This window comes from Spathaspora passalidarum, assembly GCF_000223485.1.
Source record: "Spathaspora passalidarum NRRL Y-27907 unplaced genomic scaffold SPAPAscaffold_4, whole genome shotgun sequence".
Taxonomy (NCBI): Eukaryota; Fungi; Ascomycota; class Pichiomycetes; order Serinales; family Debaryomycetaceae; genus Spathaspora; species Spathaspora passalidarum.
Genome location: NW_006767428.1, coordinates 359,185 through 372,465, shown reverse-complemented (window position 1 = coordinate 372,465; position 13,281 = coordinate 359,185). Strand labels below are relative to the sequence as shown.

Below are 13,281 nucleotides of genomic sequence, written 5' to 3'. Positions count from 1 at the left end.
AGCGGTACAAGAAGATAACTCGTACGGACCTCAAGTGGAATGTGCCAACGATCAAGTGGAACAAGCCAACGCCCAAGTGGAACAAACTAACCCTTATGCACCCCAAGTGGAACAAGCCAATTCTTATGAACCCCAAGTTGATCAAGCTAATCCTTATGAGCCTGGAGTGGAACAACCCAACGCCCAAGTAGAGCCAACTAACCCTTATGCACCCCAAGTGGATCAAGCAAATCCTTATGAGCCTGAAGTGGACCAAGCTAACGCTCAAGTGGAACAATCTAACCTCTATGAACATGAACATCCACAAGAAAATCACTTTGAGCCTGAACAAGCTCCTTATGAACCTCAGCATGATGAACCACAACAATTTGACGCTTACGGACAAGACTATCATCCATATCAGCAACAACCAATAGAGGAACAAAGCAAACAAGCTGAAGAACCTAACTTTTATCCTCAACAACCTGCCGAACATCATGCAGAACAAGCAGCCGAAGATGACTTTTATCAACAACAACAACCTGTACTTGATGTTGAACATTCCCAAGAACAATCAACACCAATGGAATCTCATCATTCCAGTAATTTAGACGAATTGTTTGCCAAGGACGATGCAGACGATTTCCTTGGCAGTATTAGCCAACAAGAAGAACCCAAACCTGCTGAGACCCCTGCAGCATTAGATAAATTTGCTAATCTCGTTTTAGATGACGATTTATTGTTAGATGATGACTTTTTAGATGAAGATACAACTGTTATTCAAACACTTGCATCAGAGCAGCAGCAACAACAATCACAGCCAGAACCTGTCCAAGAACCTACTGCTTCTACCGCTGTTCCAGTTGCACCTGCTACTCTGCGTTATCAACCACCAGCACCACCAGCACAACCGGTTCAACCACAACAACAATATCAACAACCAAGTCAAGCAACATTGCCTCCTGTACAACCAGTTCAACCAAGTTTACCACCAGTGCAACCAGCTCAACATCATCACTCGTATATTCCTGATGCAAGTGTCAAACCCAACTATGTGGTCACCCCAAAACAACAAACCGCCAATGAATTTGTCAAGAATCTTGAAGAATCGAAAAAGAAACACGATGCTTATGATTTCCCTGACATGTTGATTCATCAAACTATTAAGCCAGCACCAAGACATGTTACTTCAAACAAGTATGCTCCAGGAGGAGGAGATCATGCTGTTGCCCCACCGCCAGTAGCACACAGTTCAGCAAATACTTCACAACAATCAGTTCCACAAGCAGCAGCAGCAGCAGCAACAACAACAGCAGCACACCCTCCACTGGAACCACACAAAGCATTTTTTGAAGATTTACCACTTGATTTACCACAGCCTGCTAGAGCTGCTCCTGCTAGGCCAGTTGCTTTACCTGTCAAGTCTCAACCACATGTTCCACATCAACCTGCACAACAAGCCCCACCACCACCAGCACAAATCGCACAACCACCACCAGTTAACCCATACAAACCAAAATCAGGAACTTCGCCAATTGTGCAACAGCAAATGCTTAACCAAGCTCAACCAGCTTTATTGCCTAAACCACCAGTACCAGCTGTTCTTGGAAATGCCTATTTACAATCTCAACCACCAACGGGACCACCGCAACCACCTCAACAACAACAGCCAGCGTATGGGCGTTCTCTGACTACTGTTTCGGGAGGATCTTCATATCAACAATCTCCACAACCAATATATGCTCCACCACCTGGTCCACCTGCTGCGGCTGGGCCACCACAAAAGTCATATGCTCCACAAGCATATTCTCCAAAAGTTCCACAACCATTCCCAGTTGTCTCGGGTCCATCGACATCGGGAAACATTGTACCACAACGTCTCAACACCAATGTTGGTCGTAATCAAGGTAACAACTCGGCCACGAGTCCTTATGTGCCTAAAGCTGGTCCCTATGCTCCACAAAGTCAAACCCACAATCGTACCCATTCCCGTGCTAGTAGTTTGATTGGTGGTAAAGGCAAAGAAGTGAATCCGTATGCTCCAGCATTACCTCCTGTGGATGTGAATGCTCATCATGAACAATTGTTGCCGGTCAGAACAAGAGGATTTTCCGGTGCTTCCAGAAGTGGTAACATTTACAAGTCAGGTAAAGTCATGTCCAATGAAGAACTCATGCATCGTCAATTCCCCATTTTCAATTGGAGTGTTTCACATAATGTCGTGGCGGTTATTCCTAGTGCCCATTATGACCAACCACCTAGAGTGTCTGTAAAGCAAGTTGATGGTATTTTCAAAGATCGTGAGGTTTATGCCGAGTTCCCTGGTCCATTGATCAAGGGAAAGACCAAGAAGAAGGATATTGAGAAGTGGTTGGATGTTTCGGCCAGGTATTTGCAGCATGTGAACAAACCTGATGAAGCATTGTTGAATCAAGTTTTGTTGCAGTTGGTTAAGCATGATGGTAATTTTAAATCACCTGAGTTTTTGCGTGGAGTATGTCTGATTTTAAATCCTGCCATTAATTTTGAAGCTTCTGATTTACCAATTTCAGGAATTGTCGGTGTTGGTGCTACTAATGCGTACAGATTGGATAATTCTGGTGTTAATACTGTGTTTTCGTTGATCCAAGCCGGAAATATGGAAAAAGCGCTTGAATTCACTATTTCCCGTGGTGATTGGGCCTTGGCTTTAGTCATTGCTAATTTCAGTGGACCAGAACGATTCGCCAAGATTGCTTCGGAATATGCTCGTAACAGTTTCCCATTCCAGAAATCAAACAATAAGGTCATGCATATCATGCCGATCATATTGAAGGTGATTGCTGGTAATGTACAAAGTGTCATTGAAGACTTAACGGCTGTAGCTAATGAAGGTGAGTATGCCAATATTCATTGGCGAGAAATTGTATCTACTGTTGCCATTAGTGGATCGGTCAAGACCGGAGAGTTCTTGACTGAGTTTGGAAAATTCTTGAGCAGTCAATATCATAACCAAATTGGATGCGATGTGTCATATATTTTGGCTGGATTATCATTTGGGAAGCACGCTTCGTTTATGGTTTTACTTTCTGGGGAGCATTCAATGTATACTCAAGTGTATGAATACATTTTGACTTATCAAGGCACCATGCCTGCGGTGCCTTTCCCACATTTATTATCGTTGAAATTGAAGCATGCTTCTACTTTGGCCGATTATGGACTTACAACTGAAGCTCAAAGGTATGCTGACTACATCAACAATGCTATCAAGACCATGGGAAACAAGTCACCATACATTGGTCCTAATTTAGTACTGGAGTTTGAAAACTTGTTGATGAGATTGAATGAATCAGGATCAAGTGAACTGGGTTGGTTTGCCGGTAAGATGGGGAAAGTCAACTTCTGGGGACAAATTGATAAGTTTATTGCTGGTGGAAGTAGTGATGATGCCAAGCCCAAGAAGACGAGTGATAATGGTGTGTTTAGTAAATTCAGTCCATCAGTTTCGAGAAACACTTCTACGGTTGATTTCGGTGCTTTGCAAAGTTCGTATAATCTGCCTATGGCTAGAATGCCGGATCAGTTTGGGTCTCAAGGAAGTCAACAACCATTCAATTCTGTGTCGTCGGCCCCAGTTCGTCCTGGTGAACCTAATAGACAACCATCGCTGAATTATGCACCTCAACTTCAATCATTCCCATCATATGCATCAGCACCAAGTAAGTATTCACCTGGTCAAGCACAACCTCAGGCACCACAAGCACAGGTACAACCAAAGGGGCCACTGAAGTATGCCCCTAGTAATTCATCGCAGTATAGTCTTCACGAAACTACTGAATCAAAATTACCACCACCTCAACAATTGCATGATGCTCATGTCAAGACTCATTCTCCATTAGCACAAAAGGAAGCTTTGAACTATCCTTATGCTAATCACTATGGATCAAGTGTTTCGGTAGCTAGTCAGTCGAGACAGCAGCTGAGCGCTATTCTTGGCGAAACTATCAATGAAGTGGCTGTTCCACCTCCTGTTAAACAAAGCCATACTGCCCCACCTCCAGTGAAACACGATGCCCCACCTCCAATGAAACAGAATGATATGCCAGCAGCAGCAGCACCACCACCACCAATGAAATATGATGCACCACCAAGAAGAGTAAGTCATGAAATAGCTCCACCTCCAGTGAAACAACATGATTCACAGCCACCATTGAAACAAAATGCACCACCAAGAAGAGAAAGTAATGAAATTGCTCCACCTCCAATGAAGGAGAGTCATGAAGTGCCGCCACCAAGGAGAGAAAGTCATGGAAATGCACCACCAAGAAGAGAAAGTCATGAAACTGTGCCACCACCAGGAAAGAGGCCATCGGTTGGAGAATTGCCACCAAGAAAGAAACAATCAGTAGATATTCACCGAGATGACATTCCTCCTCCACCCCCTCAACATAAGAAGACTCAATCAATTGAACAAGTTGCGCCACCTCAACACAAGAAGACTCAATCAATTGAACAAGTTGCACCACCTCCAATTAAGAGAACATCTGTTGAAGAAGCAGCTCCTTACAAGCAAGAAGAACAAGTTGAGGAAGAACCAGAATCCGTGCAAGACGAGAAACATGAGGAGGAACACGAGGAGGAACACGAGGAGGAACACGAGGAGGAACACGAGGAGGAACACGAGGAGGAACACAAGGAGGAACACAAGGAAGATCAGAAGGAAGAACAAGAAGCATCTCTTCCACCTCCACCAAAGGGACCATCAAAACCTGCCAAATCTGCACCACCTAGAATCAATCCTTATGCTCCTAATGCTGCTGCCAAACCAAAGACTTCAAGAAACAAGTATGGACCACCAGCTACCGCACAAGACTATTCAGCGCCTACTAAAGTGGATGAACCAAAGGAACCACCTGCCAATTTTGATATGTTTTCATATGGAGGATACAATGTAGAATCACCAACAGCTGGTAAACAAGAACAACCAAAGCATGAATTACCAAGAGTTGAAGTGCACAAGGAAGAAGAACAACATGAGCATGAAAAAGAACAACAACGCAGAAGAGATCCTACGAGAAACATTCCTAATGTTGACGATAGCTTTGATGAAATTCCTGGATCTCAATTGCACACCCCAAAACCACATCCTTTGACATTGAATCAATTTGGTGGTCCATCGCCGGCTGAGTTTGCTGCTTCTTATCAAGAGCCATCTAATCCGAAGTTTGGATTTGATGGATTCCCCATCCCTGGTTCTCCTGAATATACTACTCGAGCCAACTCGGTGATTGGTGCTAACCCACCACCTTCTGGTCTCTTTTCATCTCGTCTTTCTCAATCGCAACAAAGTCAATTGTATCAACAGTATGAGGTTGAAGATGATACCGTGAAGGACTATGTTCCAATCGCTGAGGATGAAGATGAAGATGATGAAGATGTGAAACTTGCAAAAAAGAAACTCCAAGAGAAGCAAGCCAAGTTGAAGAAACAACAGGAACAACAACAAAGAGAACACCAAAGACAACAGCAACAACGTAGTCAAAGAGGTAAAGGTGAAGATGGACGTTGGTTTAATTTCCTTGGGAAGAATAATGACGGTAAACCAAAGCCTACAAGAGCTAATTTAGGTGAGAAGGAAAACTTGTTTTACTATGATGAAGAACATAAGCGTTGGTTAGATAAGACTAAGCCGGTTGAAGAACAATTGAAGGCGGCTGAAACTCCTCCGCCTCCAATGATGAAGAGAAAGGCTCCTAATGGCCCATCTCCTCTTGGTGCACCTCCAGCTACTGGTCCAGGTCCTGCCCGTCCTGGTAATGCACTTGCTTCGCCACATTTAGTGGCAACAAGTGCTGCTAATGAAGATGGCGCGGCTCCTCCAAAGCCTCAGCCAAAGTCTCAAGCAAACACTCCAAGTTTGGCTACTGCAAGTTTGGATAATTTATTGGCTATGTCTGCTGGTGGATCTTCAACTGGTAAGAAGGCAAAGAGGGGCGGAGCTAGAAGAGCACGTGTTAATGTGATGGATTTACAATCATAAGGTTTTAGTTGATAATTGCTAGATTAAGAAACAAAAAATAGGTTTATTAAAAGATACTAGAAAAATGTATATTAAAAATTAATTTTATGAATGTTGTAACTGCTTCGGGACTCTACTTTAATCGTACAAAGCCTTGTTAATTATAATTTTAGAAAGGTGGAGAGTTGTTGAATTGTTAAAAAGTATTTCAAACAAGGCTTTAAAGCAAACGGATGGAATTTAAATTTAGGTTTTTTTTTTTTCTTTTTGATTTCCCATTTTAGCAACAAACCGTATTTACGAAGAGTTGCAAGATATAGCCAAGTTTGTTGCAAAATAAAATGAGCTATATAAAAGGATGATAAGAATCTATCCAATTGATCTAAGTGCTATTACACAGTACATATCATCCAATAATATCACAAAAAATGATTGGATACATCGCTTTGTTTGCTTTAACTGCTTTGGTTCTTGGTGAAACCACCGAATATCCTCCAGCATACAAGAACACTATAGCTAAAAATGTTGGTTTGCCTGGTAATGAATATTCGACAGTTAATTTGAGTGACTACCTTAATTATGGGCCTAGTCTGACAATTTCAATTGACTCCAATGAGGAATATTCATCTTATCCAATTGACGAATCTTCTAGTTACTCTTCAAGAATTTATTCGACTGTAAATGACTGGGCAAACTCTTCTTCCATTGAAACTAATAGTTACTCAACAGATACATATGTTCTCAGCATTGGTACTACCATGAATTATCGCTATTCTTACCCAAGTTCAGCATGCAATGCTCTTACTACCGAAACTATCTATATTGAAGCATCTGAAACTGTGGTTGTTACTGAAACCACTACAACCACAGTTGAATGCGAAGGAACTACAACTACTGTTGCAGTTGACGGTTCTGGTGGTTGGATTGAAGGAAATGGCAGCCAAGGAGCTATGACTACCACCGTTAACCGTGATACTTATACTTTAACGTACACCTATACTGATGCTACTACCACATATACCACTATTTACACTACTGAAGTATATGACACTGGCTATACTGCCAAATACCAGAATTCAACATCTGGATCTAATTCGCGGATTGGTTCTTCGTCAAGTGAATATATCGAATCTTTCATGTATGACCCCTATACCACAGAATTAAGTGAATATACCACTTCAATATATTATCCTACTACTTCTTCAGAACCAGAAGAGTCTAGTTCCATGTGGGTTGACTCTTTAGCTAGTGACTATGTCTACCCAAGTAGCTCTGGCTATTACCCATCTGTATCAGATTCAGAACCAGAATCACTTTCAACTGCTCCTTATTCTGCATATTACTACAAGGGTTCCACTATCTACTATTAGCTTGAGATTTAGAGGTTGTATAGTGTTATTATAGAAATAGACTATCTAATTTTTTTTTTGAGCTTAAAGGTATGTAAACCGTTTGATCTTAACCCACTGTATTGTTCAAATATGGAGCTTAGTGGGTAGAAGATAATCACTGGAAAATATTTTATAAAAACATGATAACAAAGAGACGGTTCAATGGTGATACTTTGAATAAAAGAAACAAAAGTCGGGGAAGCCCATTTTATTTACGCCAAAAAAAATTATTTCTACAAATTTAGAACCCCGATTATTTTTTTGCAACATATTTTCTCTCACTACAAAAGGTCACCAAAGCCTTGCCAGATTTTCATTTTCAAAGACTATCTTGGTTCTATATTTAGCTGTGTTTTATTTATAATCAAAAAGATGCTTGCTTTGTAGTTGTTATAAACTTGGAAGAGAATACATGCCTCATCTTGGTGAAAATATCAACTATAACTATAAAATTTGTAACAATTATTTGAAAACATTCCATTTTATCAGCAACAAAGATTAATGATTAATTGTATTATATACTTTTACCTAGCTGTTTACATCTACGGTGCATCATACTCATCTCAATTTTCTTCCAAAAGTTCTTCAATATACTCAAGTTCGACACATTGGGCCAACTCATCTTCCACAAGATCTAGCACTTTTTCCCGACGAGAACGTACTACAGTCACCAAAACCACCATCATATATGTTCCAATCACAGAAACTAAAACTGTTACTGAAACCACTACATTAAATATTTGCAATCAAAATGGTCCAGGTGTTGCAGGTATTGATGCTACTGGCCATGAATCTAACATTCTTGGAAATAACGCTGAAAGCAGTATCCATGTGTCGGGACAAAGTGGATCCACTACAAGGATTTTCTCCCAAGGTGATCAAAACGGACAATCAGGATTTCTAATGGTGGTTCCCACTATAGGAACTCCAGAAACTCATCCAAGTACCTCTGTTACTATTGGCGTTGAAAATGACAAAGTGTCTTCTGTACCTACTATCAGTATAATTGACAACAGTGCTCCAAACGTATCAGGTGCAACTAGACCCTCTCCTGAAAATGCACAAATTATCTCACCCATCCAAACTATCCAGGGAGTCTCCACTAGTGTAGCCAATGTTGTTCTTGAGGGTATTATTTCCTCTACTACTACTGCTACTGCTGCTGCTGCTACTACTGCATCCAGTCAATATGAAAATAATTGGGGGGTACCAAGTATCAGCTATGGTCAAAATAATCCAGCAAATCCATTTTTTAATTTACCTGGTGATCAAATAACTTCAACTTCGGCACAGACTTCTTCGGACATTACTTTAAACATTAGTGGTGGTCAAAGTAGGTTTACTACCACTACTCTAGTTACTAAAAGTAGTCAAAATGACACGTCTACTACAGCCAACAATAAAAGTTCGGAAAGCTTTGTTACTTCTAATATTAGCAAGAGTCGCAAAACTATTCATAATGAGAACTCAACCACTAGTAGACAAATCAAAGTTTCTGCTACCGATTCCAGTCAAGGAAATCATGGAAATTCTAACTCAATCACAAGTAACAGTTATCGAGATACTTCCTTTAGCACCAATAGTCAAAATATTATGAGCGTTTCAAGTAACAGTCAAAATAGCCAAGTCACGATTAGTACTCGTGACTGTACACTTATTAATCAAAGTGGGACAGTTCTCCCTACTAGTAGTGATATTATGGAGCAAACAGGACAAGATAATGGTGGGATGGCTAGTACATTCGGCTTTGGTGGAAGTGATACCTACTCAATTATCACTAGTGCTAATGATGATGGTACTTATGGAACAACTAGTTCTATTCAACCTAGTTCTTCAGATATTAGCACAGCTGAACAAGGTGAAAATAGTGATATTTTTGTTACTGCTAGTACATCTAATGACAGTCAAGAAACTGGGAGTCCTACTGCTACAATAAGCAGTGAAGAAGGTGATGGTAGACAATCTAGTACTATTATTTCTACAAGTGAAGGTGGAACTAGTGGTCAGAGTGAAAATGGAACGTCACTTTCCACTGACAATGATGGAGAGGACAGAACCGATCAGCAAGCAACTACTAGCGTTTCCACTACTGCTGGAGGTGAAAGTGGAACTGGTGGCCAAGGTGAAAATGATAAAACTATAACTACTAGTATTACTGGTGATGGATCAGGTGGTACTGGTGAAAGAGTATCTACTATTGGAGAAGGTGGTGGTATTGAAACTACAGCAGGGGGAGAAGGTGGAAATGGAAGCGGATTTATCAGTACTACAGCAGGAGGTGAAGGTGGGAATGGTGGAAACTTTGATACTACTACAGCAGGAGGCGAAGGTGGAAATGGTGGAAATGGAGGTATCGGCGGTGCAGGAGGAGAAGGTGGAAATGGAGGTGGTTTTGTTAGCACTACAGCAGGAGGTGAAGGTGGAAATGGTGGAAATGGAGGTATCGGTGGTGCAGGAGGGACTGGAGGACAAGCTACAACTACTGTTACTACTACAATTGGGGGCGAAGGTGGAAACGGTGGAAACGGTGGAAACGGGGGTATTGGGGGAGAAGGAGGAACTGGAGGTTCTGGTGGAAACGCTGGTGTATTCTAGCAACGAAGATATAAGATGAAAGAAAGAAAATATCTATTAGCCTTGGTGATATTAATCAAGAATGAAAGAGAGAATGAGTTTGTTTGGAAAAGTGGCCAATCTTGCTGCATAAATTCATGTTTATTTGCAGCTACTCTGTTCATTTTTTGCAGTTGCAACACATGGATTTTCTCGAAACTAACACTTCTATTAGATCGAATTTCTTCTTGATAAACATGTATAGCTCACATGTTTAGATTTAATATAACAAGGATATTAGACCAATACTGATTCCTGTAATTGTAAAAAAAAAAATATCACCTCATGACGATTGTCTACGCATCTGATATTCCGCTTTCGGAGTTCTTCGCAAAGTCCGGAAATATTTTCTTGTGTCGTGGATTTTTGTTCGTCATATTATTTTTTTTTTCGGAGAAAGAATAACCGCGCTTAGTTCCATCTGATCTAGATCTAAGTTCTCCACTTGACTTAATTCTCCTTCTCTTTCCTTCATCCCCACTTGAGTAATGTTCCATCTGTACGATGGGAACAATTACCTAATTAGGGTCCGCGGTGTTTTTATTAATAAGCGCATAAACGGCTTACCCTAGACAGGTGGGGGATAAGATGGTGAGGGGATATCATCCTTTTCACCATGACGTGAAACTTATCTCGTGCAAATTGTTCGGATAAGGTTCGGTGCCATTTCTTTAAGCTTTTTGCATGCTTGCAGTTTATACCTTTTTTTCCATGTTCACATTTTTTGTGTCCCGCTCGTCCAGTCACATTTCTCCTCCCCGCCTGTTTTTCCCCACAGTGAATCCCCAGGCGGAAGATCACAGAGATTGTAGATGATGCTGCCCAAGTATCAAATTATGTGAAGGGTTTTTGCTACACATACAATAAATATAATCACATGGATTTGTTCTGTTTACCTTCCCGATAAGAAGGAGTTTTATCTATACCCCACCTTGTTTATATCTGGAAGAATGTTTATGTATCTATTTTACGTAGTCCGAGGCATGCATTAGGGTTTTGTATACAGGAAGCAAGAGCTATTTTAATAAAATTATATGCCGCGGGCTTTTTTTGCAGACAGACACACAAAATTATGACATGACAAATAAAAAAGTGTAAAGATTAACATTATCATTATTATTATGTATTAACATATTACTATTACAACCTAAATAACCCAAAATTCTAGATAACCCAAATAACCAAGAAGTAAAAACTAAAACCCTTTTTAAAACCATATGTCTGTCTATTTTTGTTTGTCATAAACACAATCAGACTTTTTCTTATTACATCCTTCACATTTGTTTAATGTGGCATTGTAAACACATCTGACTTTTCTTTTGCGGCATGAGATACACGAAGATTTGCGACCAGCGGCAAATTGTTCTTCTGGTAACTCTTGCTTCACCGAAGCAATGGCCATAGGAGTAATTGGTTTTAATTGTTGTGTGATTGCCAGTATTATTGGGGATGATTTTGGTAAGGCTTTCTTCTTGATGACTGGTTTACTCTTTTTGATCACAGATGGGGTGGTCGTAGTCATAGCAGGAGATGTAGCAGTAGACAGTCTCTTGTTACTCATGATGTCTTCCTTGGTGAATCCCTTGGAGAAACAACAAGGTAATTGTTTCAAATTACAACTGTGACAACTCTTGAACTTAATCAACTTGTCATTAGTTACAATCAAATTGTATTCTTCATTAATAGGAATAGATTGACCTTGGGCAAGTGCATTTAATTGTTCTTCAAGGGCAACGTTTGGGTGATGAAGGGCAACTGATTGTAATCCATTTTGTTTGGCAAGAATGATGATGTCAGCATCACACTTAACCTTTCTTAATCTACAAGAATCACAACTTGGTCCTAATCTTTGTCTTCTTTTAGTTCTGGATTTCATATTTGGGGAAGATGGTGATGACATTGAAGCCACCGAAGAAGCTGGTGAACAAGAAGGCAACGAAGATATGGCTGAAGTCAAAAGACCCAAGCCATTAGAAGGTTCCATGTTTTGCTTAATTAAATTGGATTCAGTGAGAGGATGGTGGTTTTGGGTTGGAGTAATGGACCCGCTGTGAATCAATGGTGCAGTGGTGTAGTTAGAAGGTGGTGGTAAGATCACGTCATTTGTATTGTGGTGATGATGATGATTATGGTAGTGATAATTATGAATTGGTGGTAATAAAGACGATAAAGGTGGTAATGAGATTTGTGTCTGGGGTTGTTGTTTCGGAAATGTGTTGTTATTATGACCAATGCACTGAGGATTGTGCATGATCGAATATAATAAAAGATCAGACATTATTAAAACCCAAATTAAACAGTAATAACCAGAAACGAAAGCATTTAAAAATTAAAGACGAAAATGACACTACTTTTATATGTTTTTTGCAGTTGCAGTAATTTAATTTTTCTTTTTTTTTTTTTTATTACAATTTTTTTTTTTGAATTAAAGAAATACCCCTCTTCAACCAGGAAGACACAAAAAAAAGATTTTTCCCCCTCTCTCCCCCCAAGAATAACCTATTCGAAAAGCAGGTAAATAATGTGCACACAAAACGACAATTCAAGTTTACAACAACGAACTTTGAACTCCGGAGGCCTTCTCCGAGGTGCGACGACGGTTTGACTTTTGATTTTGCCTCATTCATTTTTCTTCCTTCTCCGGGATCTCCATGGGGGAGTATGCGATGACTAAGTTTTTTCTCTCCTTTCTAAATTCTCTAAACCATACAGTGAAAACCCGCGGGTTTGTTGAATTTGATTTCTCCTCTCGCGATTCCCCTCTCTGTATCACTCGTCGTATAACTTAAAAAAGAATTTTTCACAATCTCAAAAATAAGTCAAGGAGAGGGGGGGGGCGAGGTTGCGGTGAAGAGGAGGCGCTAAACTAGGGTCTAGATGTGCTTTGTTTGCTTGTTACTCGGTATATCCTCCCCCATCGCTTCGGCTTCCGAATCGTCTTTGACTAACAAGGAAAACCTCGGAACAAAATCCGTGTGGTAAAGGTGGATTCCAAAAATAGAGAACTAAAGAGCGGCGAAAAAAACAGCAAAGAAAAAAAAAAATACCTTGGAAGTCCCTCATATCAGGAAGACTCACAAGACAGCGTCAAACAAAGACTTACATACAATTAAATTATCCACAATTATCCGACCACGCGGACGATGTCGGAATCATTTTCATGTGCTGAAAAAAATATTTTTTTGGTTTTCGAGCAAGTCCGAAGCAAAGGAAAGTGGGAACGGTTTGTTGTTTATTGTTAATGGACCAATAGCACCCGTAGTAAGGAGGGGGGAATCACCTTCTACAGCTGAAAGCATT

At 40.4% G+C, this 13,281-nt stretch overlaps 4 protein-coding genes across 4 annotated transcripts; 3 read left to right on the top strand and 1 right to left on the bottom strand. All coding sequences in view use genetic code 12, as the record gives it.

Annotated features, from left to right (window-relative positions):
* Positions 1–5,059: 5,059 nt before the first annotated feature.
* On the top strand, positions 5,060–5,998 carry SPAPADRAFT_61142 (uncharacterized protein; the record flags this gene model as incomplete). Its single annotated transcript, XM_007375261.1, has 1 exon — positions 5,060–5,998. A coding segment is annotated over one exon (939 nt), but the record flags the coding sequence as incomplete, so codon positions are not given.
* Positions 5,999–6,405: 407 nt separating this feature from the next.
* On the top strand, positions 6,406–7,403 carry SPAPADRAFT_66712 (uncharacterized protein; the record flags this gene model as incomplete). Its single annotated transcript, XM_007375260.1, has 1 exon — positions 6,406–7,403. One exon carries the CDS (start codon positions 6,406–6,408, stop codon positions 7,345–7,347), a length of 942 nt encoding a protein of 313 aa, XP_007375322.1.
* Positions 7,404–7,869: 466 nt separating this feature from the next.
* Positions 7,870–10,217, top strand: SPAPADRAFT_66711 (uncharacterized protein; the record flags this gene model as incomplete). The annotated part of the gene is made up of 1 exon (XM_007375259.1): positions 7,870–10,217. The coding sequence occupies one exon, from the start codon at positions 7,870–7,872 to the stop codon at positions 9,961–9,963; it is 2,094 nt and encodes a 697-aa protein (XP_007375321.1).
* Positions 10,218–11,206: 989 nt separating this feature from the next.
* On the bottom strand, positions 11,207–12,259 carry SPAPADRAFT_61141 (Sut1p; the record flags this gene model as incomplete). The annotated part of the gene is made up of 1 exon (XM_007375258.1): positions 11,207–12,259. The coding sequence occupies one exon, from the start codon at positions 12,257–12,259 to the stop codon at positions 11,207–11,209; it is 1,053 nt and encodes a 350-aa protein (XP_007375320.1).
* Between the last annotated feature and the right edge of the window lie 1,022 nt (positions 12,260–13,281).